This window comes from Electrophorus electricus, chromosome 20, assembly GCF_013358815.1.
Source record: "Electrophorus electricus isolate fEleEle1 chromosome 20, fEleEle1.pri, whole genome shotgun sequence".
NCBI lineage: Eukaryota > Metazoa > Chordata > Actinopteri > Gymnotiformes > Gymnotidae > Electrophorus > Electrophorus electricus.
This window is the reverse complement of record NC_049554.1, coordinates 3,334,826-3,360,986: the sequence shown is the minus strand read 5'-3', so window position 1 is coordinate 3,360,986 and position 26,161 is coordinate 3,334,826. Positions and strand designations below refer to the sequence as shown.

The 26,161-nt window shown below is 42.4% G+C and overlaps 2 protein-coding genes across 10 annotated transcripts in view; both read left to right on the top strand.

Moving 5' to 3' along the window:
• The window catches only part of plekhg5a (pleckstrin homology domain containing, family G (with RhoGef domain) member 5a), a 36,023-nt gene extending 28,692 nt beyond the window's left edge, over nucleotides 1–7,331 (top strand). For 4 of the 9 annotated variants that reach the window (XM_035520560.1, XM_035520555.1, XM_035520558.1 and 1 more), the window contains 11 exons: nucleotides 65–229; nucleotides 1,255–1,350; nucleotides 1,547–1,747; nucleotides 1,986–2,096; nucleotides 2,503–2,652; nucleotides 2,895–3,032; nucleotides 3,153–3,272; nucleotides 3,580–3,828; nucleotides 4,356–4,486; nucleotides 4,788–5,801; nucleotides 7,080–7,331. In XM_035520560.1, the coding sequence (XP_035376453.1) occupies nucleotides 65–229; nucleotides 1,255–1,350; nucleotides 1,547–1,747; nucleotides 1,986–2,096; nucleotides 2,503–2,652; nucleotides 2,895–3,032; nucleotides 3,153–3,272; nucleotides 3,580–3,828; nucleotides 4,356–4,486; nucleotides 4,788–5,801; nucleotides 7,080–7,089 (2,385 nt within the window). In that variant the 3' untranslated portion in view covers nucleotides 7,090–7,331. Of the gene's footprint in view, nucleotides 1–64; nucleotides 230–1,254; nucleotides 1,351–1,546; nucleotides 1,748–1,985; nucleotides 2,097–2,502; nucleotides 2,653–2,894; nucleotides 3,033–3,152; nucleotides 3,273–3,579; nucleotides 3,829–4,355; nucleotides 4,487–4,787; nucleotides 5,806–7,079 lie in introns of those variants that run through there. The other 5 variants (XM_035520563.1, XM_035520559.1, XM_035520556.1 and 2 more) reach the window with 4 other exon arrangements.
• A 2,469-nt stretch (nucleotides 7,332–9,800) lies between these two features.
• On the top strand, nucleotides 9,801–26,016 carry mxra8a (matrix-remodelling associated 8a). The gene is made up of 10 exons (XM_027012443.2): nucleotides 9,801–10,036; nucleotides 15,608–15,634; nucleotides 15,796–16,098; nucleotides 16,193–16,294; nucleotides 16,618–17,076; nucleotides 23,218–23,379; nucleotides 23,482–23,539; nucleotides 23,628–23,710; nucleotides 23,800–23,874; nucleotides 24,009–26,016. Exons 1-10 carry the CDS (start codon nucleotides 9,979–9,981, stop codon nucleotides 24,029–24,031), a joined length of 1,350 nt encoding a protein of 449 aa, XP_026868244.2. The 5' UTR covers nucleotides 9,801–9,978; the 3' UTR covers nucleotides 24,032–26,016.
• The last annotated feature ends 145 nt before the right edge of the window (nucleotides 26,017–26,161 follow it).

Here is a 26,161-nt window from a genome sequence, read left to right as displayed (position 1 = left end):
TTCTTCTGTCTGTATATCAACCAATGTATTCATCGATCCATCCGTCTTTCTATATATCTTACAGCAGGAGTGTGACCGAGTGGAGCAGTTGCAGAGTAAACTCCACTCCTACACGATGTTCGGATTACCCACAATGCCTCAGCAGCTCTCATTCCACAAAGACTCCTGGGAGGAAGAGCCCAACCTGGAGCTGGAGAACAGCTGGAAAGACCTGCTGGGAAACCCTGAGGTACACACACCACCATGTCACACAAGTACACACACCCATACACACCACACATACACACGCAGGGGCGAAATGTTAGGACGATTCCTAGGGCCCCTGACTGATGGGGGTCCTAAAAATTTATTGGAACATTAGGTACCAATATTAAATTATTAACCTGTCATCGTTAATATTTTATATCTTTTCATGGGGCCCAAAATCTCTGGTGGAACACACACTCATGCAGACACTCTCAAATGCATGCACACTCCTGCACACACACAAGCACACACATGTGCATGCTCTTCTTTTAAGGTAACATTACCCGAGCAGTTCTCTTACCAACCTTTGTACAACATGACAGACTTAAGGGTCTTGGTTTTTTTTTTTTTTGTTTTTTTTTTGGAGTTGTCAGGCACACAGATACTAAGATAAAAGCATAATTTAAAATGCCATAATCATCCATGCTGTGGGTTTTCTTTCTCATTTGCACAAACATGGACACAAACAGTGTGGTAACGAAGCGCATGGAAAATGCTGTCATAATCAAACATTTATGATATTATGACCCTCCATAAATACAAGACTAAAGTAATCTACACAGTGCTGTAGACAGACAAACTATCCTCCCATTTTATGGCTGTAAGCAAAGACGAACTGTAGGATAAGATGACCTATGCGTTAACAATATTTGTGCATTTAAATTGCATGGTGTCATGGAGATACCTTAGTATGTGTAAAAAAAACAATTCTGCATTAGTTGTCTACATCCTAGACACAGCCCTACAGTAAATATGAACAAATTCTATAGCTGTGGTTTGATGTTCATTTGTTTAGCAGTTAAATGTCATTGAATTAATTTGCATTCTCTTCCGTATATATAAATGTTGCTGTAACACTGAACATTATGCTGTAATTGAGCTTTTGTTACACAAATGCAGTGGTACAAGTATAATACAGTAATTAGATGAGCAGTAAGGTCTTTTCCATCTTCCATATAGCCACAGACAGGCTGTGTATTTCTCAGGCTGTTTATTTCTTTATCTTAGGCTTTGCCCAAACGACTGTGCCATCAACAGGAGGCCATTTGGGAGCTTCTGCAGACAGAGTCAGATTACATTAAGAAGCTACACGTCATCACTGATGTAAGCTCCACTTCAGAGAAACTCCTGATACAGAAATATTGGATTTACATTTGCCTCAGTTTACTTGTAGTAATTCGTTTGGAAACGAAGTTAATGGCTTGAGCTGTAGTGGTCAGTTTAGTAACTGAATTCAATACTTTTTTTTTTGGTCACTGTGTGTTTGTGTGTGTGTGTGCGCGTGCGTGCATGTGTGTAGCTATTCCTCAGTGGGTTGTTAAACCTGCAGGAGAGTGGCTTTCTAAGTGAGGTGGAGCCTGCCCGTCTATTCGGGAACATCCAGGAGATTGTGCTGCTCCACACGTCACTGTGGGCTGATGTCCTACTGCCTGCCTTGGAACGGGCCAGACACAGACGTGCCCTGCTCGACCCAGTGGACCTGCACCAGGGCTTCTGCACTGTGAGTCACATACACACACACACACTCACTCACTCACTTACACACACACACACACACACACTCTCTCTCTCTCTCTCACTCTCTCTCTCTCTCTCAGCACATGTGCAGACACACAGACAGTCACACATTCCCACCTTCAACAGTTGGGGCAAGTCTCTATGAGCAAGGAAAACTTAATATGTACAGGGCAAGTTAGTACCCCGTAACTTACTGTTTGCTATACTGTTTGTGTGTTTAGTTTGGTTACAGGTTTAAACCCTATATCCGTTACTGTATGGAGGAGGAGAGCTACATGGAGTATATGCGCACTTTAATGAGGGACAATGAACTCTTCAGGATCTATGTGACGGTGAGAGGCATAACTGACACTGTGGTCCATTACTTTAACATGTGCCATGGTGCTCCCTATCTCTATCATTGCTGTTGTCACAGAGCCCTTCAGCTCAAGGAAGTTCAACCATCTGTTTTGCCCTCCAGTCTACCAAGCATAATAAAAAAAGTGCAAAAAAATACTACTGACTCATTTAATGTGTTATTGTTGTGGAGGTAGAGAGCAACAACATACCACAACAATGATGGTTCTTCGGTTTGGAAGATTTGTAAAGTTGTATGGAATCCAGACACCCCCTCTCTCCATCCCAGGGATAGAAGATCTTTATCCTTCCTTTGCATCACATTAGACATGGTGGAGTATTAGCAGTGTTAAGCGAGAGGGTGTCTTTAACCGCAAAACTGTTTGTTGTGCTCCTATGCAGTGGGCAGAAACCCATAAGCAGTGCAGCCGCCTGAAACTCACCGATATGCTGGTGAAGCCTCACCAGAGACTCACCAAGTACCCACTCCTGCTGAAGAGTGTGCTAAAGAAGACAGACGACCAGGCAGCACGAGAGACTATCACCAGAATGGTCAGAAGGAGGGCCTTGTATAGCCATTTGAGCTTCATATACCGTATATCATTATACATCCATATGTCCTTGATTAGACTTTGTCATCTTACTATTGCGCATGTACTGTGAATGTGCAGTAATAGTTATATATGTATATGTTATATATGTAAAGAAGTCAGGTGCATGCTGTATTCTGAATTCTGTGGCACTGTTCAGTGTACATGTGATGGTAAGATGGCTGGATGTGGTGGGTGTTGCAGGTGGCGGAGGTGGAATGCTTCATCAACAGCGTGGACTCTCAGATGAGGCAAAGAGAAGAGAAACAGAAACTGGCTGCCATCGCTAGCCGCATTGAAGCCTACGAGGCCGTAGAGGGTGCTAGTGAGGAAGTAGAAAAGGTGGGATGACCTGAACAAACTCTTTGAGAACTACGTTGCTGGTTAACCTTTGGACCCCTCTCACACATTCAGAAGGGGACCTGTGTTAATTGCCCCCGCTGTTCTTTGACCCCTGACCAGATCCTCAGGGAGTACAATCAGTTTGACCTGACGGCTCCGGTGATGGCCGCCTCGCCGGAGGAGACACGACAGCTCCATCTGGAGGGAGCGCTGAAGATGAAGGAGGGTAAAGAGAGCAGGGTGAGAAGTCTGCCATCCAGTCCAGACAACCTCGCGCATGCTGCCACTTCTTCAGGGAAAAGCATTGACTTGTACAGCACTTGTATCTAGGCTCAGGTCCTTTAAGGTATAACCCATGTAACCCAAAAGATAACTGAGACCTGTCACCTAAAAAAGGTACAGATTAGCACATAAGCATCAGGAAGTAAGGAAACTCAAGTGTATCTTGTGGAACAGAGATGTATTTTACTGCACTTCTGTTCCTGACAGTGGAGATTTTTTTTGTGCTCTCCACAACACTCCTTTCTCCTCTCTTTCCTACCCCCAGATGGATGTGTACTGTCTCTTGTTCACGGATGTGCTGTTGATCACCAAACCAGTGAAGCGCGTGGAGAAGGTGAAAGTCATTCGCCAGCCATTGGTTATTCAGAATGTGGTCTGCAGGGAGCTGAAGGATCCAGGCACCTTTCTCCTCATCTACCTCAACGAGTTCCGCACCGCTGTGGCCTCCTACTGCTTCCAGGCCAACAGTGGCATCCAGGGTCGCAGTTGGGTGGAGGCTATCTACAACGCACAGGTACCTTCTTGCCAGAAAAAGTGCCACTGAAACTGAAACTTGAGGGTAGGTAGCAACAAAGAAAATCCTATTCATATGAGAATTTGCTGGAATCACTCTAACCAAGTGCAACTCACAGAAGCATGAAGGTACAAGATCATTCTGAACTCCAGCAGGATCTGCTGGAGCAGCCCAAGGAGGGGGAATACTTGGCTGACCATTTGTAGAAGGCTGTCTACTTTCATATTATCTCAAAGCAACAATGGTTAGGCCAGACATGCAAGGCCTGAAAGTCCTGTTCCTCTTATGGAGAATATACAGTTAATCCAAAACAGAACTTCAGTGTGTAAAGTGAATTATAAACCATGATTGTAAGAATTTAGATAAGATTTTCTACTCTGATCTTTGATAACACTAATGGTTTTACTTATTTAGCAAATTTGTGGCACTTCTCATCTTTAGAATTAACATACCTTTAAATGAGCATATCTTTAGATTAGCATGCCGGATGTTTTGCTGATTTTGAAATTCTGGAGTGTTTTGTGTAGAATCAGCTTGAGCGGCTCCGTGCCAAATCCCAGAGGGATGAGAGAGAAGAGGACGAGGAGGATGGGACAGAGAGCAGCATGTCTACATCTAGTTCCCCCTCCCTACAGCACAAGGAACCACTAGACAAGAGGTAATGCTTTGCCTGCCTAGAAAAATATACATGATTTTTTTTAAATTAATATATATAAAATTAAAAATCACATTAATCTACTTCCATTTATTAGCTCATGGAGAAACCTAGAAGAAATATTTTTGTTTAATTGTAAAAAGCCATCCAAAAATAGGTATATGAAATACTTAAAAATGCTAATATTTCTAACTGGTGCTGGCTTGGGTGATAATTTCTTGTACATGATTTATGTAAGCTTTGCCTTAGTTCAAGATGACTGATGGTCACATTTTCACTTACGGTTGGTCTGTCTTCTCCAAAGCCTTTCTCTCTCACCCAGCCATTCAGACGGCTCCACTGAGACCCTCTCTGTGGTTGCAATGGATGAGCCCGAGGAGGTCAGATCATCCATACCTGTGGAGACAGAACATGTGTCTCTCAGACATTCTCTACATTCTTCGAGCTCAAGGGACTTGCTTTCCACCAGTGATGGTCAAGCTCTGGAGACGCTGGGTGATCTGCCCACCATGGAGGTAGATCCAGAGAGTCGCTCTCTGTCTGTGGACAGTGCCTACGGAACGCTCTCTCCAGAGTCTCTGATCACAGAACTGGAGTTGAAGGCAGGCGTAGAACAGAATGAAGGAGAGGAGACAGACATAGGAGAGGAAGAGGAGGCCTTCGAGGAAGATGACGGTGCTGATGATAATGATGACGACGATGCAGACGAAGAGGACTCATTGGCTTGGAATGGCTCTCAGGTGACTGTTAATGAGTCAAACATTTTGGATGATCATTCCAACCTCCAGAAACACCTGGTGGAGGAACCAGAGGAGGTGGAACACATTGCGGCTGCCTCTCAGGACCTGGGGTGTCGCTCACTGACGTTGCAGCGCCGTTCACCCGTCCACCCTCGTCCGGACTTCCTGCAGCTCTTCTCCCTCAGGTCACGCTCTGAGGATGACCTTCTCCGAAGACTCGCTTCTCTGCCCCGCACCTCTGAGACGGCCAACCGTAGCATTAGCAAGAGTTTGTCTCAGCTCTCCAAACAGGAGCTGTCCAGCAACGAGCTCCTACAGACGGAGATGGGGCAGCCCTACCAGGACCCCAACACTCTACCAGGCGAAGCTACGGACACTCTCAGAAGGGCAGAGACGCAGCTTGTGCACAGGGCCCTGACCTGTCCCAAGTGGGAGAGTGGGAGAACATCGCCCCCTGGTGCTTTGGAGGGAAATTGTGACACAGCAGCATTGCAGCAGCTGCACCATAGGAAGCTGACCAGGTCTCAGCTGCAAAGATTACGCACAGCCATGGTGCTCAACTCCACGCTCACTGCCTCGTAAGTGTAACAACTTAACTGCATGCGTGAATTATTGGGTAACCACTAATGAACCAGTACTTTTATTCCTTTCTTTCTTTTCAGCTTTTAAAACAGGAATTCAAGCTAGTCATAAGTCAAAGATTGCATACTGGGCCGTGCATAGCTTGTAGTCTCTCACAGATACACATTACAAGAAGACAAATGATGCACTGTGCACCAATATGTAAATCATTTTTAAAAAATACTCACTGATCTATTACTTCCATAATTATTTTTACATATGACACTTCATTTGCATAAGGTAAAATTATTTTTAGCATTTCATATTGTGGTTATGATTGTAATGTTAAAGGGTGTTTCTTGTTGCAGTGTCTACCTGAGGCCCCTCCCCCTTTCTGTTTGATTAAACAGTTTGATAAAACAGCTGGCACTTATTATCAACCATTTATAACTAATCCGCTGATGGTATTGGTCCTTAACATTTGTTGTTTGATATGTTGGTGCATCCCTAGTTGACACCCTACATTTCTATTTGTTTTTAACACCACACCTAAGCCAAAAGGATACCCATTCCAGACATGCTATCAGTATCCTGCACCCACCAGCTCAAGTCATATCTCTACTGCATCATGGCAACACCAAACATTAAGACACAGCCCTGTAGCCTTCCCAGATAACCTGCTGATTGATTGTTCCTGTGCATTCTAGCTTCAAAGCTTGTGCTCATTGTCTGGGAATGCCGTTGCTATGTGACCTTTTGTAATAAGAGGTCATTGGCACTCACTATCTCCCCCTGCCGCTCGATATCAGACTGCTGTTGGCCATAAAGGTCTTCTGCCTTTATGGAACATATGATGGGCCGAGACACGATGACCTCAGATGGCCTCAGCTCTCGCCTAGGTCTGAAATAGGCAGGCTCCATTGTCTCCCAGCCTGTGGGAAGCTGGCATTTCACCACCAAGGTCTTTTGTCTCACTCTTCTTTTATCTGATGATCTTGGTCTCCACCCAGATTTATTAAGGGGGTTGCAACATGGTTTTGGTACACCTTGTAGAGTGAATGCCAAGATAAGTAACCATTGGGAAGTTCTTCTGGTAATTTGGGTAAGATGTAAGAAGTTGAGGTTGCTTAAGGATTTCTTGGTTTGCAGTTTGAACATTGTGTAACATGTGAAAGTTCTTTTAGGACACAACAAATGAATAGGTGGTGAGGTTGCACAGTGTGGTTATTATTTCACTCTGAGCGCTCACTTTATGCTTTCTTTGTGTGTGTGTTTTTGTTTTTTGTTTTTCCCAGGGAGGTATAGAGTCTGACAGAACAGAAGCAAGTGCCATTAGCTGGTCTATTGGTGGTCTAAACAGTTGCAGTGATGAACATCAACACAGCAATCTCAGTATCTGTAAGGAGTATCAGCATATTCCCAAGAGCAAAGGTTCAGGAGAAAGGAGGAGCTCAGGAGAATACACTCAGACACCCCATCACTGGAAGCCCAGGGACTGTAACACATGCATGAAGATAATGTAACACATGCCTTCGGAATATGCAAGATGGTAATATATATATATATATATATATATATATATATATATATATATATATATATATATATATATTGTAGCAGTAGTGGCAGTACACATTAATGAAGGGCTTAAAAACCATATTTTGTTGTAAGGACCTTGTTTGTAGACTACTGTACCATCAAAATCAGGCTACACATCAAAGCCATTAAAAAGAAAGGAATTTTGTTTTTTCTGTCTTAAAGATAAAGCGTAATAAATTAACTACTTAATAAATGCACATTTGTGTATGAAGGCAGTATTCAAGGTAAACTTACATATCACGTATTTTGCTGTAATTGATTAGTTTACTTAAGAGAGTGGCTTTTGCAAGATTTTTACCTCAGTTGAAACTTACATTCCATTGTGAACCTCAAAGAAGAGGTAAAATAATGTCAGAACAGGACAGATTTGTATTTAATGAGGTGTATCAGGTTTTTTGTTTCTTTTGATTTGTTTGAAATTCATTTTGATGTGATTGTAGCCTTTTTTGTTTACTCCAGATCTTTAAGAGCACTTGAAAACCAAATAAATAAAATCTGAGCAAACATGAAAAAACATTTACATTTTTATAGATGACGAGCAATGTAAACGAAGGCACCCGAGACAGGATAATACAGGTGGACGTCTTAAAGTTAGATTGCCCCCTTGTGGATATGTAGTAATATTGAAACTCAAGATTTATGAGTATAATGTGATTGACTCACCTAACAATAAAAATAGATCTATTCTGCTTCTTTTTTAGTTTACTGAATCATCACATAATGTAAATAACCACGAGCAATAGTTTCTGAACCCCAAAGATTCTGCAGTTACCTACAGAGAGAGACATGTCCCCAAACATTAACCATATAGGGAAAACATGAAATTAAAATATGAAATCTGTCTGGCTTGTAATTGTAAACTTTTTGATCTAAGGCCACAGTAGTGAATTTGCATGAGCTTGCTCTTTGTTAAATGTAATGTAAATATAATATTTATTTAAGCTTTTTTGTTTTATAGACAGCAGTCTCTGTTGACAAGTTTTGATTGCTCTGCGTCATTGTTTGAAATATCAAAGGGTAGCGTTGTTTATTCACCTCTTTGGACAATGGGGGAAAAATTAAAGACTGAATCCATGTCTGCCTTAGATTTTGATCGTTATCAGTTTACAGCTACCATGCATTGTAGTGACTTTCAAATAAAAACAGTTACGCGACCAAAATTACAATGCTATCGTTTGGTTCCTACATACCAAAAGGATTAAACTAATTTTCTTAACCCAACACATTCTGTTACTCATTTTTAATGCTACAATGAGACTATTTGTAAATGATCGAGAAGTGTATGTCAAGCCTTAGTGATAGACGAACGACTGATCTCGGACGATTAGTACTGCCTCCTTTAAAGCATGTGGGACAGAGAACTCCACAAGAAGCGCAGTGTAACAAGAGCGTTAATTATTATATTGTATGTCCGAATAATGTAATTCGATTTGGAGCTCTCGCGCTCTCTCTCTCTCTCTCTCGCTCTCTCTCTCTCTCTCGCTCTCGCTCTCTTTCTCTCTCTCTCTCTCTCTCTCTCTCTCTCTCTCGCTCTCTCTCTCTCTCTCTCTCTCTCTCTCTCTCTCTCTCGCTCTCTCTGCCACGAGGGGGCAGACGTTTCCCGTTTTCGTCCTTGTTCTGCGGAGTTTAAACAGCTGCCAATACAGGAAGAGTTGAGGTCATGCGAACTCTTTTCTCAGTGTTAGTTAACGACCAGAACCAACCCCAGAACAGCAAACTTAAGACTCATTTGACTTTATATACTGACTGGTCAGTCGGCCGTTTTCCCTCCCTAAACTATGCTATTCTGCTCCAGTATGTTCACCTGAAATCTTTGTCACATATTCAGGATGTCTGAGGTAGCCTACAGTGTCTTTAGTTACGTTAATGCTTTTACACGCCTCTGTTAAGTCACTCAGTAGAAAGGAGCGCAATCTTGGCAGCGCTATGCGCAAGGAGAGGTTCTTTGGCGCTGTCGGAACATTCTCCCGATAGCCTCATAATCGTTCGTTTCCTGGAGTTTTATTTGTAGAGGAGAGAGCTGAGTCGGCACTAACCCGTTCTGTCTTGCACCAGGCTGTAAACACCAAGTTGTTAGCTTGGGTTGTGAAAGAGTTTGATTCTCCCATGAAATAATGAGGACATTTAGACGAGTGAATAACGAGACCTTCAAAGCGATGAGGTGATTCACTAAGTATACTACTAGATACTACTAGACTTCACTTTTACCCACCTGCCCAACAGTTTTTGCAGTGATTTCTGTGTATACAGTTAACCAAAATTATTGCTTAAATAGATCATTGAATATTTCAAAGCACTGCTCTCTTTAAGACAAATTTCTCCATATTAAGCCTCAAAACTGCATCCCGCCGCTTTTTCTCACTACACTGCAGGAATGTAACTTGAACTTCAGCGCAGGGCTTGAGGTTAGGTTTAGACGCGGAGGCGGGGTCCGGGGTCTGTGCGTCGTTAGACCCGCAGCGCCAGCTGCTGCTGTTGTCGCGGGCCGACAAACAGCGAATCGACGCAAAGATACGAAGTTGAGGTACTAAGTGAACCGAGTCCTACTGTTTCTGCCTCCCAAACTTAAAGACGCATCTGAAAAAGTTAAAAGAGATGCCGGGATTGAACCACGCAGGTGTGCGCGCTGTCCAGGCGTCGCTCTTGATTCAAAGTAAGTATGCACTTTCTTTGGCTAATTGAGTAGCTTCGAACTGATCAATAATAGGTAAATAAACGTTGTTTAAACATTTAAATAGTTGTGTGATTTTCCAAAAATAACTTACTTGTCACTATGTCTTAATGGCTTTTCATTCTGTCTTTACCTTGGTCTCTGTCTGAAACCAAGTGCCATAAGTAACTACTGCATGTGGTTCTATTATAGACCATGTCCATGCTTCTTTGGTTTAGGGGGGGAAGTAAAGGTCCTTTCCCCTCCCAATATTTCCGCAAAACCTCAAGGAACATAAAGGGATATAGCTCAGGATTTGTTTCTGGTCTTGTGCTCAAACTGAGATGGAAGACACTGGCATTCTCTAAGAAAGAGAAACCAGATGTCAGCTAAATGCCATAAATGTAGATGTACCATTTGAAACGTTTTCTTCTGTAGAAGAATCTGAGCACCCTATTTTCCCCTTTGCATATTGTCCTATTGCTGTGGAATTCTGTTTGTTTTGAAGGGAGTCTGTTATTGCTCAAGAGACCTGGGCATGATAATGCTCAACGTTAGTCATCCCTAGAGTTTTTTTGGGGGGGGGAAATAGGGTTAATGGTGGGATTTTGCTAGAGAAGACACCCTTTGTGTAGGTAGTCATCTGATGGCATCTGCACCTAATGCTGATCTTGGAAGGACACTTGAAGTGATTCAACAAAGTAGAGCTTGTGTGGATCATGTTGATCTTGACCACAAATCTTCTTTTATGCTGCGTTAGCAAGAAGCTTGCTAGTGATTCATCTGACAGATTCTTCACAGCAGAAATAAAGGCATGTGGCTTTATTTAAAAACAGAAGATGATGTCTGACTAAGAATGATTCACAGCCTCAGTATAATGGTCTGTTTTGGTCCTGTTTTGAAACTGCCGTGGTCTTAAGAATGGGTTGCAAACAACTGGCAGTTACACTCTTATGCATGACCGTTATTTAACATTGTTAAAATAACATGTATTTTAGACAACACCATGGCCATACTATGTATGTCTTTGTTAGTCATTGTAGCTGTGAGCTTTATAAAGTTTAGTTGGTTTCATTATTTTTAAAAGAAAACACATCATTGTCTGTATTACATTTACAGCTGGAAGATATCTAGTGTTAAATTACATCCCACACAAGTCATTTGAATTATTTTGGGTAAATTAATTCTGTAGGTGTCACACTATAAATTTTACTGAATGGTTAAATTTGGTTTGAAATAGTTCTTAATAACTTATGTTCTTGAATACCAGCCATGGCAATGACATTGTTTTTGTGTGGAGTCCTTGAGTATTGGTGAAACTACAATTCTGCCCACTATGTGAATCTTGCGGTTTCCAGAGGGGCCCATCTCAGGTGGAGACCCACTCCCAGAACCCCAACATACAAGAACCACAACTGCATGAACCACTCAGAGCACAATAGAATGGACAGTTCTGGAGAGAGCCTGTAATTCAGAATGTGAAGAAAGATGGTTTATTGAAAAGTGATTTCCTAGGCCTTTTGAAATAACAATCCAAAGAGTACTGTTGTGTGACTCAGTGTGACAGAGCAAATCTAAAGGGTTAAAAATCTAAAGGGTTTAATTAGACCTATCCTTTCAAACTTTTCTATTCAAAAAATCTCCTCCTTTTACTCCCCCCCAAATCCTGCAGTTCTTGCAGTATTCAGTTGCCTCTCAGAACCTCATCATTTTGGATATTTGACCTTGCCACGTATGATGGAGAATAAATAACACAAAATTTCAAACCTGCTATCTTCTCAGAGTCTACCAAAGCTAATTTTCACTTCTCCTCAGAAAGAAATGGAGAGATGGAAAGAAAGAGAAGAGGTGGTATGGATCTCACATCCTTGTGGGAAAATGTGGTGTGAGTGCGTGCGTGCGTATGCGAGTGCGTGTGCACGTGTGCAGGTGTTTGTGTGCGTGTGTTTGTGTGTGTGGGGGTGGGTGTGTTGTGCGTATATGTGAATACATGGACATGACATATCCACGTACTTTTGAGTGCTTGTCAGATTCCTGCCAAAAGATTCTGGCTGTTTGTCCTCTCCTCTCTCTCTCTCCTCTCTCTCTCTCTCTTCTCTCTCCTTCTCTCCCCTCTCTTCTCTCCTTCTCTCTCTGTCCTCTCTCTGTCTCTCTCCCACTCTCTGTCCTCTCTCTCCTCTCTGTCCTCTCCCTCTCTCTGTCCTTCTCGCTCTCTCTCTCGCTCTCTCTCTCTCTCTCTCTCTCTCTCTCTCTCTCTCCTCTCTCTCTCTCTCTCTCTGTCCTCTCCCTCTCTCTCTCCCTCTCTGTCCTCCCTCTCTCTGTCCCTCTCTCTGTCCCCTCTCTCTCCTCTCTCTCTCTCTCTCTTCTCTCTCCTCTCCTCTCCTTCTCTCTCTGTCCTCTCTCTTCTCTCTCTCTCTGTCTCTCCCTCTCTCTGTCCTTTCTCTCTCTCTCTCTCTCTCTCTCTCTCTCTCTCTCCCTCTCTCTGTCCTTTCTCTCTCTCTCTCTCTCTCTCTCTCTCTCTCTCTCTCTCTCACTCTCTCTGTCCTCGCTCTTTCTCTCTCTCTCTCTCTCTCTCTCTGTCCTCTCCCTCTCTCTCTCTCTCTCTCTCTCTCTCTCCCTCTCCCTCTCTCTGTCCTCTCTCTCTCTCTCTCCTCTCCCTCTCTCTGTCCTCTCTCTCTCTCTCTCTCTCTCTCTCTCTCTCTCTCTGTCCTCTCTCTGTCCTCTCCCTCTCTCTGTCCCCTCTCTCTCTGTCCTCTCTCTGTCCTCTCCCTCTCTCTGTCCTTTCTCTCTCTCTCTCTCTGTCCCCTCTCTCTGTCCTCGCTCTTTCTCTCCCTCTCTCTGTCCTCTCCCTCTCTCTGTCCTCTCCCTCTCTCTGTCCTCTCTCTCTCTCTCTCCTCTCCCTCTCTCTGTCCCCTCTCTCTCTGTCCTCTCTCTCTCTCTCTCTCTCTCTCTCTCTCTCTGTCCTCTCTCTCTCTCTGTCCTCTCCCTCTCTCTCCCTCTCTCTGTCCTCTCCCTCTCTCTCTGTCCTCTCCCTCTCTCTCTGTCCTCTCCCTCTCTCTGTCCTTTCTCTCTCTCTCTCTCTCCTCTCTCTCTCTCTCTCTCTCTCTCTCTCTCTCTCTGCCCTGTCCTTCTCTATGTCCTCTTCAACTCTCTCTATCTATCCTTCTCTCTCTGCACCTCTCTCTCCACTGAGCCCTGTGCTAATCATCCAGCTGTGCTTCCCAGTTCCCCTCGGATCCTTTTCCTCTCCCTCTTCCATGAATGCCATGTGGCAACACCTACCTCAGACTTCACCATGAAACCTTAAATGTCTGTTCAAGTTTACAACGCCTACAACCAGGACCGGATCAGCATGCCTAAGAGCACTTTTAAAGATGGAAACCTCTCACTGATTATCTAAAGTGAGTGCTGCTCTTTCATTTCCTACTAGAAACACGTGATAATTTCTGTTCCTTATGCCTGTTTGAATGGACGGATGCACTGCGGGTCTTATTACAGATGTGGCAACGAGTGACAGAGGCATCTACTCCTGCAACCTCCACCATCACTACTGTCACCTATATGAGTCCATCAAAGTGCAACTCAATGTCACCAAATTCAAAACACCAAAAAAGTTTACAGCACTCAACAAAACCTTTGAAGAGTTTTGAGTTAAAAAGCCAGAGCACACTAGGGAATACCTGAGCAGATGCTATCCATATTCTGCAGACGTTTAATTATTGGAGGGATAAACACATCTGTTGGAACATCTGGGCAGTGAGCAGGGATTTCAGTAGTAGTTCATTTGTATTTGGAATAATCTCTACGCTTTTAGTCAGTGGAGGTTTGTTAGTTTGATCTGTTTATGGCCTAATCTAAATTTCTAGCCATCCAGACAAATAATCCCAAACATTGTGTGATCAGTGGGTTCAGTGTTGTTTTTGTGAGTGTTTGTGTCCCTGTGTACTACTCTGTGTTGGTGAGACTGTATGCATTAGGTTATCTACTTGTTTTGCAGTAACTTGGTGTTTTTTAAGCATTTCTCTCTGTAGAATTTCTTTAAGCAATAAAATACTCTCGCTAGCTCTGATTGTGACTCACAGCCAGTCTTTTAGACCTCATTTAGACCTCACACAACATCTTTAAGATACTCAGAAGCAGTTAAGTCTCTTCTAGTAGGTGATAGGGAACAAATTGTATGACTGTTCAAAGATTGAAGGGGAAAAATGATTATGTTCATGCCAGCCATGAAGAGCATTATTTTATACAAAAAAGATTATTTGTGGTGTTACAGTCTTTGTAATTTAGTCTTGAGAACTAGAGTGGTGTAGAGAGCATTGCTCTTTTTAAAACATATTTCTCCATATTAAGCCTCAAAACTGACACTGCATCCCGCCGCTTATTCTCACTACACTGCAGGAATGTAACTTGAACTTCAGCGCAGTTGATTCTCTACTAGAGAGTTTTATTCAAGAGTTTTATTCAGGAATCAAGAGTCAAGCGAGAGTTTTTCCAGATAATTATTTTTTTCTCTGTGGCAAATATAACAAATTTAAGCCGCATCATAGATCATTAATAAATCATGGAAATGAGTAAGGTCACATGTGCCAGATTTAATGGGCTAGCAAGGTATGTTTTAAGCCAGCAAAATTAATTAATTAATTACTTTTTTAAATTGTGCAATGTTTTACTGTAAAATTTTACTGTAAAATGTTTTTACGTAAAATCTTTGACCTGTACTTATCCTGAGACCACTGTTTTGTGTGGTGTGTGTGATGATCCTTTATACAGTCATAGGGCTGTATTTATTACTTAAGGATACAAACTTGCCATCAACCTGACATCTATCCATAAACATCATTCACAGACGTTCATCATGCCTGTTGAGTTGTCATGGCGACAGTACCATGGGGCAGGTACTTGACTGAATCTTCCTGGACTTATTTTTCAGTCCAGTTCTAATTATTCATTTCAAATCTTTAGTAGTCAGACTTCAAATATTTAAATGCTGCCCTCATTTGGTAGGCCTATTGCCAACCTATTTTACTTATCTTACTGTATACAGTAATATGTTTTTATTTATCTATTTAATTACAACAAGTGTGTGGCCAAATAGCCATATGAGCTGATTTGTGGTGACACATCAGCCGTTCAGTCTGACAAATGTAATTGTAACTGGTTCTAGCTAATGCCTGTTCACCTGACAAATGTAATTTTACAAGTTTCTAGCTGATGCCTGTCAGTCTGACAAATCTAATTCTGATTCTAACAGATGCTTGTCAGTCTGACAAATGTAATTCTAACTAATTCTAGGTGATGCCTCATCTTTTATTCTTTGATTTCTTCTTTCATTCTTGAATAAAACAGATGTCTTGGACTTCTATGGGGTAAATCAATTAATCAGCCAATCGGTTAACCAACACCAGACATCACAGTCAAAGTTATCCTGAACATTAGTTTGACTCAGCAGAGCCCTCAGCCTGGGAGGAAGGAGTGTAGAAAAGGGGCCAGGTTTACTTTGGTATTGACTCCTGATGGCTGGCCAGCTGGTCTGAGTTTGATTAGTCTAATTTCATCTGTTTGTCTCCGTTTCAGTTGCTGTGTCATCTTTCGGCACTACCGGTGAGTCTCTGCAAGCCTCTCTTCCCTTCTGCTCCTGTCTTGTGCCTCTAGTCCTTTGCTACAGAAACAATAGAAATGTTTATTAATTCACGTATTAACATAAGATTCTCTTTGAATAGACCAGAAAGAAATGCCTATGAATTCTAAATGCTTTTCTTCAGTGCTAGGCCAGAGTGATGGCAGTAGTGTGGTGGTGGCCATGTACAATATCAGCGCCCCACAAGGGTCCCAAACGGTACTGCAGTGTTATAGCCAGCGCATGGTGTGGACCCAGGACCGCCTGAAAGACCGGCAACGCGTGGTCCATTGGGATCTGTTCCGCAGCACTCCTGACTACGCCATGGAGCGCATCCTGGACATGTTTTCCACTGGAGACCAGCGCATCTACAACGCCTACAACCAGGAGCGGATCAGCATGCCCAAGAGCGCTTTTCAAGATGGAAACTTCTCACTAGTTATCAAGAGTGAGTGCTGCTCTTACATTTCCTACTAGAAAAACGTAATTTCTGTTCCTTATGACCGTTTGAATGGACGGATGCACTGCGGGTCTTATTACAGATGTGGAAACGAGTGACAGAGGCATCTACTCCTGCAACCTCCACCATCACTACTGTCACCTATATGAGTCCATCAAAGTGCAACTCAATGTCACCAAATCAGGTTGGTTAGTTGGTAACTTCTCAGTATGGTCAGTTGTAGCTGCATGATCTCAGCATTGTAATTGTAACTATCTGTTAGTTTGTAGTTTTGGTGAAAGTTTTCCTTTGAAGATTAGTTAAGGAGCTGGATGTGAGGCATGTGCAGATTGTCATCTTTTGTATCAGTTGAGGCTTTTCATTCCATTGCTGGTTCCATTCCATTATTCATGGCATAAGATGTTTTACCACAGTCTGCTTGTGTGCAGTGAAACAGAATACACAAGATCCAAGAAAATGTGAAGAATTTTTATAAGAGTATTCACCCAGCCCATACTATGGTTCTAGCGCGTAAGGAGCGGCGTTTCTGGGACGGGCAGAAGGCAGTGTACGTGGTCCTGGCAGGCAGCACGGTGGTGCTGCCCTGCGTCAATCGCCGGCCCATCTGGACGGAGAGCAACAGTGAGGAGGAGCAGCAACAGGTGGTGCACTGGGACCGGCAGGGCCCAGGGGTCCGGCATGACCGCGCTGACCGCCTCGTTGACTTGTATGCGTCAGGAGAGCGCCGTCACTACGGGCCGCTCTTCATCCAGAGGAAGATGAACATCTCAACCACGGCATTCTCACGTGGGGACTTCTCACTCACCATCTCAGACCTGCAACCCGCTGACAAGGGCCTGTACTCCTGCCATCTCCACCACCACTACTGTGGCCTGCATGAGAGACGCATCTTCCAGCTAAATGTCGGCCCGCCCGTCCCACTGGAGGCCACGCATACTCCCTACTCTCTGCCCAAAGAAGACCCCAGTAAGAGAAACGTTACCTGAGCCAAGTCCAAAATTAAAAATGTTCTGTCTGTCTGTCTGTCTGTCTGTCTGATTGTCTATGTATGTGTCCTAGCTATCTCTTTCTTTCTGTTGGCATAGAGGATGACCACATGGCAACAGATGTCTTAGTCTGCAAATGAACAAGTATAAAGATCAAATAAAAGATCAATTAAGTAAGGTTTGCAAGCTAAATCCGACACAGTGGCTGGCGAGTACATTAATGATGCTGAGCTGAAATCAGGAGAACATATTATGTGTCAAAAATTGGTTCTCTCTTCTTCCTAATTGAAAGTCACTTCATCTTAGAAGCAGTATGAATGCTGAACTTTGGCTGGTGGTATGCCCCCCACCCCCCACCCCAGGGCCATGTTACATCACTGGTGTGTGGCTGCAGGTCAAGGCCCATATGAGTATTACCACAGGCAGGCAATGTGTACAACAACAGTATATTCTTACCAGGCTCATTTTTCCTGAGTGTAGGCAGAGATGCGTAATGACTGGTTGTAGGGAGCAGTGTTTACTGGTGAAAACCTGTCTGCCTCAGCAGTGACTTACAGTTCAGTAATGAGGTCTTTCAGAGGTAATGAGAAGCAAATGCTGTGAGGAGACACAGTGCCGTACTCGACCATTTGCTTTATTTCCTATGGTCTACAGCACAAGGATTCAGCGATTTCATAATGAAAATCCATTTAGAATGCAGTTTTCAAATTTTAAGGACTGTGACATTAATTCCACATTATTTTCAGCAATCACAAGATTCTTTATACTCTTAACAAGCTCCTTCCATCTTTGTATGGCTTTAACATATCTATAGTCATAGTTATAGCTGTTTAATAAACAGTAGTAGCGACTGCATGAATTCTTTTCATGGAGGAGTCAAGATAAGTAATTATTTATGGTAGATGTACTATGTACTGTAAACACAAACCTGGAGCATAGCAGTCCGGGTATAATGCGGGCAATCCAGGCATTATACATCACATGTGATGTTTACCTCACATTTGCAATATTTGTCTAAGAATAGAACACTTGGATAATGTTTTCACCAAATCAGTGTTGTGCTGCAGCCAGCGCTGCTCCTTGTTGTTTTGGAGGCTTTTTAATCTTTTATGAGTGTTACGGAGAATGTGGGGGAGGGGAGGTCTCATTACTGCTTTGTACATTTCTTTGTACAACCTCAAACCCGCCGCCCCAGCAACTGTGCCGGCCTCTCTCTGTCCCCTCTCTCTCTGTGCCTATTCGTGTTTGTCTATCTCCCCTGCTCTCACCCCCGTCTCCTTCTTGCTGAATGGTGGTAGAACAAACAAGTAAAAGCAGTGTGTTATTTGGATGCCTTGGAATGAAGACAGACATACAGAGTAGAGAACGAGCACGGATATAGTCACATATACATGTATGTGCGCACACACAGAAAATTCAAATCACATTTATTTGTATAGCGCTTTTTACATGTTGTCACAGAGCAGTTTTACAGAAATCATATGTGCATAGAATCTGGGTTCAGGTCCATAATGAGCGAGCCATGGCGACAATCCCTGAGAGAAAGAGGAAGAAACCTTCAGAGGAACCAAGACTCAGAAAGGGAATCCATCGACATCTGGTTGACACTGGATGACAAACTAATAGAACATAATAGTAAGAGTAGCTTACAAGCCTTAAGAAATGGCTAACAAATATTTAGTACACAGGTACTTGGATTACTCAGCGAGAGCAAATTTAGTAGTTCTATTCAGAATCCACAGAGTAAATAACTGAGCACATTCTAGCAGGAGAAACAATGGTGGTGGTGATGAGCTCCTCAGTACAAACGCCATTTTTGCTCAACATGCAGATGAGCCAATCAGGTTCAACTTGAGGGTTCATGGTGGTCAGGCTGGTCTGGAGACGCTGGATGTGTGTCTGCTTTTGCGTTCAGTTCTTGGTCATGGCGTCTACCTCAGTTACCCTGAAACAGTAATTAGTCCCCCATCTATTTAGCATCCCTTTACACTTCTTTTTCATTTACATTTAGCAGATGCTCTTGGCTTCAGTGACTTACAGTAGTGCTTTGGTATAGTGGTTGTTATAGTGTAGTGGGTAACAATGCCTCACCCCAGGGGGGACTGGGGTTTAAACCCCATCTGGGCAAGTGCTCTGCACTACACCAATAAGAGTCCTTGAGCAAGACTCCTGACACTATATTTGCCTACCTCTTTAACAAGCTTGAAATTGCAAATCGCTCTAGATACGAGTGTCTGCCATATGTGCTTCGTTTGTTCCATGGAAGAAATTCTCTTTCTTCCCCTGCGTTTGACTCACATTCACATTCCTGCTTCTCCTCTCTGGCCCAGTTCCCCCAGTCCACCCCTCGCTTTCAGTCTGGCCATGTGTATGTGTTTGTGTTTGAAGTCCAGCCAGACACACAGAAGAAAATGAGCACAGAAGATTGAAAAGGAGAGTTAAGGAGAGTTAAGCAGAGTGAAGGAGAGAGAGGATAGGTGGAAATACAAAAAAAGATATGTTGTTATGATGCATGGGATGCAATTATTTGGGGGGTGTGGGCAGATTACCGCAAGGTATTGGTGTCCGGTTGACAAACTGACAATGGGAAAATGTGGGAAAGTCATTTTCTATGGTTCAGAAGTGCATACCATGAACCAAAGCTTGGTAGAATCCGGAGGGATAACATCACATCCACAGGGTGGGGGAGCATAGACCAAAACACTGTAGAACACATTAAGAAGAAAATACATACTGTTTGTGCTGAAATGTCTGTTGACTGCACACAAGCTAAGAGCAAACCTGTATTGTTCTATGTGCTTTATGAAATATGTTTTTCAGAACTAATTTGTAGCATTGTTTGCCTTGGCACTTCTAAAATAGACGTTATAAGGCAAGTGGAGCATTTTATCCCAGTCTTGGTTGGCTGTGTCTGTGTTATGTGTACTTATACTGCCAATCAGGTGATTCATTTAAAGTTATCTTCTCCTCCTTTCATTGCTGATCATCCTGTTTTCTTTGGAGTTGTGTTGTTCTATCCGTCTGTCTCTTGCCTTACACATAATTCCCTTACCTTTCAGTCCCCTTTCCTCTTTTTATTTTTCTTGTTGCTGTTTTCCCACGCTTGGCTCTGCTTCTGTGTTTGACTTCACTTAGATTGCTCTTTGGCTATCAGCAGAAACGCAGACGATTTCTCCATTTGTTAAGCATACAGTCAGCTGTGGCTGGAATTCTATGTCAGGCTTTTGCTCTGAGCAGGCTGTGTTGGATTTAGGGATTTAGGTCAGCTCACTATCACACCTCCCCTCGACCCACCCAAACTATGCTAGCCCTTTCCTCTGTCCTGTTTGTGTGAAGAAGAAAGCTGTTATCTGGATTTGAGACACACATATCCAAACTCCTTTTCATTTTGCACAGAGAAGTTTCTTTGCCAGGGAAAAACAGTAAACAATGGCAACTATTGCTCTTAAAAATCTATGTAAATCAATCAAAAGCAACCTTTTCTCTCATTCTGGGGGTTTCGTAAAAGGATATCTTCTCTTTCTTTCTTTACTGAGCATTTTGCTGCACTTTGTGTTTTTAAACAAGGCAGCCAAACCCTAACTTTGTTCATCCTGGTACCCATGAAATCAATATAATCCCCTGGTTCCTGAGAAGTTCCTATTTCAGATTACTGGCATTAGAAAAGTTCTGCATTCTCCTTTGACCGGAGGAGCCAATCCAAGACCAAACAGGTGCAGGAAGTTAAATTGACCATGCAAGCAATGGGCCTGTCTCAATCTGTGGAAGGTTTTACCCTTAAATCCTTCCCCTTACTCAGTGCAAAGCAAGCATATAACCACAGAGAGCTCTAATCTCTGCTGGAGTTCTGTCTTTTGACTTAGCAATAGAGTGTGTTTTAGTAGAGGCTAATTGTTTAAGAATTTTGAAGGCTCAGACTGATTCAGAAAGGCCTCAGAGTGTTGAGAGCATGTTCTTCATCTGGACTGGCTGTTAGCGGTGATGGCAGGGTTGGTGGTGTGTCAGCTTCCCACCAGGCTGCTTTATTGTGGTTAAGCTAAAATGGCAGGTACATCTGTCTAATGATAGTGATTCCAGGGCAACTAGTGTTTAAGGCGTGCAAATAAACAGAGATGGTAAAAGTCCCTTCATGGGGCCTTGGAGATAACCTACCCATTTTCACATTGAGCTGTGATGGGGAGTTGGTGGGGATGATTACAGTGAGGTAAGTGTGCTAATCAGCTAACATTTTTAGCATCATTTAGAATGGATGTTGGAGCATTCCCACAAACATTTAATGTCTTCTAAAAGCAGCAAATGATCATCACCTTAACTGATGAGGACTGTTGAATGTACTCGCACCTGATCACTGTGATATTAGAAGAAGTCGAGAGAATGTGACTGTCATCATTTTAACATCTAAAAAAACTCAAGTTGAAGTTGAAAATTGATGTGGTAAAACTTGAGGTGCAAGTTTTCATTTGGTTTGTCTCCTCTTGGATGGTGACACAGCAGAAAGGAAAGACTCTGAAAAGCATTTGCCATTATAGTCACCAATAACAGGTTTTAGCAAGATGAGTGGAACTTGGAAAGACTTCATCTCTTATAGAGATTCAAAAAACACCATGAAGTTGAATTTCTCTTAACTCTCAACTTTGTTAAACAATTATTTATTCAAAACAGTATTGTCTGGTTTGTGAGATTATAGAAGTATTTTCTGCCACTAAAACCGAGACACACACATTCTCTCTCTCTCTCTCTCTCTCTGTGTCTCTGTCTCTCTCTCTTGCTCTCTCTGTCTCTGTCTCTCTCTCTCTCTCTCTGCCTCTCTCTCTCTCTCTCTGCCTCTCTCTCTCTCTCTCTCTCTCTCTCTCTCTCTCTCTCTCTCTCTCTCTCTCTCTCTCTCTCGCTCTCTCCTGTGGTTGACCAGGGTCCTCTTTGATCCTCCCATCCCCTCATTATTATGACCACAGGCAGTGTTCAACTGTTTCTGCAGGCGTGACGTGTCTCTAAACTGTACCCCTACTCTACGCTCCAATCATAACACTAAACTCCAGATGGTCTCTCTCTTTCTCCCCTGCTTTTTTTTGTCTATCCTGATTTTCCTTTCCTCTCATTTACTTGCTTAATTTACATCTTTTTAGGGTTTATCTGTACATTATCTAAATAGATCCATCTTGTTGTCCTAAAGGTCTGTTGTTGTATCACATCAGGCTGGGTGTTTTTACTCAACTGAGTGTATCAGACACAGATGAAATAGTCTTGATGTTCATCTTTTTACATGTCCTGGATTAGATTTTCCTGTGAAAGAAAAAAATGTTAACCATACTGGGACCTTCTCAGTAATTTTTGACCACTTTTATGTTTCAGTGCCATAAAAAACAGTTACATCAGAGCTGTGGAGGCCTGGGCATATTTGGACTCCCACTATCTAGTCTTTAGATTAATCTATAGCTAACAAACATACGGACACCTCCATGTTTAAAGCCAGTAGAAGGGAGTTCAGAACACCCTCCACCCTCTCATCTCAACCATCTGGTTCTGTTCACCTGAAGTTGCTTCCACCTGGGTAGCTTCTGGGTAGCTTTATCTCATCTTTGTTGTTGAGAATCAAAGTGGCAGAAAGGCGCCCAGAAGCTCAGTAGGCAGAAACAAAAAGCAAATTCGAGAGTCTGCCCCAGACATAGCCCAGATATTTTCTGAGTCAACATTTTTTTCAGGACTGTAGTTTTCTCATAACATTTAGGCCTGTAGTAATGGCATTAAGCTCAACACAGGCAATGTGGTAATGCCAGAAGGCTCATTCTTTGAACAGCTTTGTATGTTGCTCTAGTTTATTAACCTCATTTAACATATTTGTTGTATTTCTCCAAAATCTAGAAATCTTATGCAGTCTTATGCTGCGCAAAAGTGCCAATTTTGCTTTTTCTGAATATTTGGTTTTTACTGATTTTTTTTTTTTTTGGAATGGTCTTCTTTCACAGAAACGTCTTATGAGCATGCAGTGCCCTCTTGTGGCTAATAAAAGTGTAGACAGAAATTACGAGTTCAAAGGCAGTTCTAGACTTCCCACATATTTTAAAGAGTTTTACTAGGATGTTATTAGTGAACTTAGTTTTATTTCTTTCTCTCTTTTTGACAGTGACAAAAGCGGTGGAAATGCCCCCTCATGTCATCAATGTTATCCTGCCAGAGCACCGAGGTCACTTCCTGCAGCAGCTGGGATACATCCTGGCCACCCTTCTCCTGATGGCCCTCATCATCCTGGCCATTGTCCTCCTCACCTGCCGACGGAAGGCTCGAGGTTGGTGGCTTTCCCCACCCCGACCGTACTGAGAGATTTTTTTTTTCCCCTTTCTGTAACTTCATGTATGTAATTCTGAGATTTATGAACATCTGACTGCAGCCTTGGAATATGATCCACGTGTGACTGCGAAATCAGAACTGCCTACTGTGAAATTTATGTGAGTATCCAAAACTCTCAGTACTAGAATCAGTTGCAAAGACACAGTGATTAAGGTTCAGTTCAGAGTTACTGATTTGCTCCTACAGAAGCCATCAATGCCGTTTGAGCAAAAACTATGAGAGAGACGTTCCAGAGGTGAAGATGTGCAACCAGGATGAGGCAAAGTGTGGTGAGAACACCCAAGTTCTTCCGTTCTGCTGGACCAACCGCTATAACATAAAATATGTTATTGAACAATATGCATCTGTTCTGTCTTAGAGTTCAAAAATAACCTTCTAAAAGAGGCTGAGATGTCCAAATGTTCCTCCCCTAAGGTCATCGACTTGGACAGAGGTAAAAAGAAAATACAGATTTACTATATTTGTGTTTCTGTTGCCCTGCTCTTAGATTAGGCATATGTTGCCTCTGCCTTCCCTGAACTTGTTGGAATTCCTTGTTGTTTTTTTGCTCTTTTCTATATGTTGCAGACTTGCAGAAGTCATGGAAATGAGAGATGCGCTGGCCACTGGCTGGTCCAGGGGCAGATAAAGCAGAATGCAGGAGAGCAGCTTTAGGAGTGCATACACACAGATGAGTGTTGTACGGAGGGGAGGAAAGCATGAAGTGCTGTGCATGTGTGCTTGTGTGTGTGTGTGTGTGTGTGTGTGTGTGTGTGTGTGTGTGCACGCAATGCAGTCTTTGCTGTTTCAGGTTCACTAGTACAGCAGGGGCAGGGCTTTCCTGCTGAGAGGAGCACCCTATCACATTTAGATCACTGACTGTGTGATGCTGCAGCATCCACTGTAGGCTTTCTCCACTGCCCAAAGGACCAATCACACTTGCCACCTTCTCCTCAGGCTTCAGATCTACAAAAACAAGCTTCAGTGACATCAGTGTGCCCTTTAACCTACATCAATAATGCATATTTTAGATTTTATGCTATACACTTGCCAGACTGCATTGTGTATTTAGCGGTATCTTTCAAATCTCAAACTAAAACACTGCTTTCTTATTAGACAATGTGCAAATGTGAGGTAATTTGCATACAGAAATGCATTTGATAACTGCATTTGATAACTGAGTGACAGATAAAAGCTTAATAATAATGCTTAAACTTGCTTAAATTCAAGTGCCTTGAGTCATACAGTAATTAATTATTTTCCTTTTTTTCAGCTAAAGAACTAGGATATATAAGCTTTGTTCTCATTCATCTGTTTTTTTTGTTTTATGGATATTTTTACATCCATCCAAATATGTTTGGGTTGATTATTTAAGATGTTTATTAATACCAATATATATGTATTAATGGCATAATGAAACTTCAAATATTGACCTAGAACTCATTTTAAATACTTTTACAGTAGAAGATTGAACAGCAGAGACTTTTTAAAATCAAAATGCATGATACATATCCAATATGCTGCATTTTCTATATTTGCTTGTGTTTAGTACATTATTCGGACAGATAGCCTTCAGAAATGTAAGTGTGCTGAGTATAGCCCATCACCTGCTAGATCTCAGTAGCTCATTAAAAGGCTGAAGCTGCATCATTAATGCTCACACTAGCACCAGACACTCACAGAGCTTATTTTTGTCTTTGTTCACTCCCTACCACCGATCTCCCCAGGGCTTGTGAGAGTCTTTTGATCAGACAGATTCTCCATCTCATCCACAGATTCTTTAATCCCTTGGTAACCTCTGCCCTCTGTGAGCTAACTCCAGTTTATTTCGCTAGCTGTTTGTTATTTTTACGCTACTGCATTTGCTTCCTTTGAATGTACAAGTGCCAGACTTACTGGAATAAAACATTAATTTCATTGTAATTGAACAGTGGCAATGAAGCTATTCTATTCTATTTTATTCTATTCTTTGTGGAATTTGCCCTCATTTATCTGTTGTGACTCCCCTCTGTTTGCTCTGCCTGATGCTCTTACTGTGATTGCTGTTGCTTCTTAAATATTCTTGCATCCACACATTCATGTAAGAGGCCTTGCTGTTATCCGAAACGCGACCGCTTCCATGGCACTGTGCCCGCAACTCACCTCCAGTAACACGCTGCTGCTTGTAATGCGTTTTCATACAGTAGTGCTTGAAATCTGCAGGAGCCACAGTTCAACCAAGTGTTATTGAATGCCAGAGCTGCAGATGGTATTTTGGCTCAGTCAAGATAAAAGGAACCAATGTTTGAAACCTCTGTAGGAGGGATAATTATGGCCAGTATGACATCCACATATTCTTATTATTTTTCTCAGTGTTTCCTTAACCACCCATTAATATTGAGAAAATTGTAGGGAGCAGTTGGATAGACCATAATTCTGCAAGTATGCCAAACAATAGCCTACTCATTTTGTGTCTTGATTGAATTCCTTTGGCCTGAACACCTTAATATGGCTCCTGGCTGGGTTACTTCTGATGATGTAATGACTCTCGGTTCCTGTAATGAAGGCTATGCTCAGAAACATTCTGTTAATAAAGGGTTTGTTAATTAACATTTGCCAACTGGATTTTTGTTGTTGTTCTTGTTGTTGTGTTATAAACTCTCTCTCTACCCGTGGCTCTTTACAGTTTTATAATGGAGATTCAAATGTTCTTAAAATTCCAGTCAATTTATGTATGGCTAGATTTAGAATGACTGTATATG

Coding starts and splice junctions, on each gene's coding strand:
- mxra8a (XM_027012443.2), top strand. CDS start 9,979: ATGCCGGGATTGAACCACGCAGGTGTGCGCGCTGTCCAGGCGTCGCTC. Junction 23,380..23,481: donor CTGCCGACGGAAGGCTCGAG/GTTGGTGGCTTT, acceptor ATCTGACTGCAG/CCTTGGAATATGATCCACGT. Junction 23,875..24,008: donor GGTCATCGACTTGGACAGAG/GTAAAAAGAAAA, acceptor TATATGTTGCAG/ACTTGCAGAAGTCATGGAAA.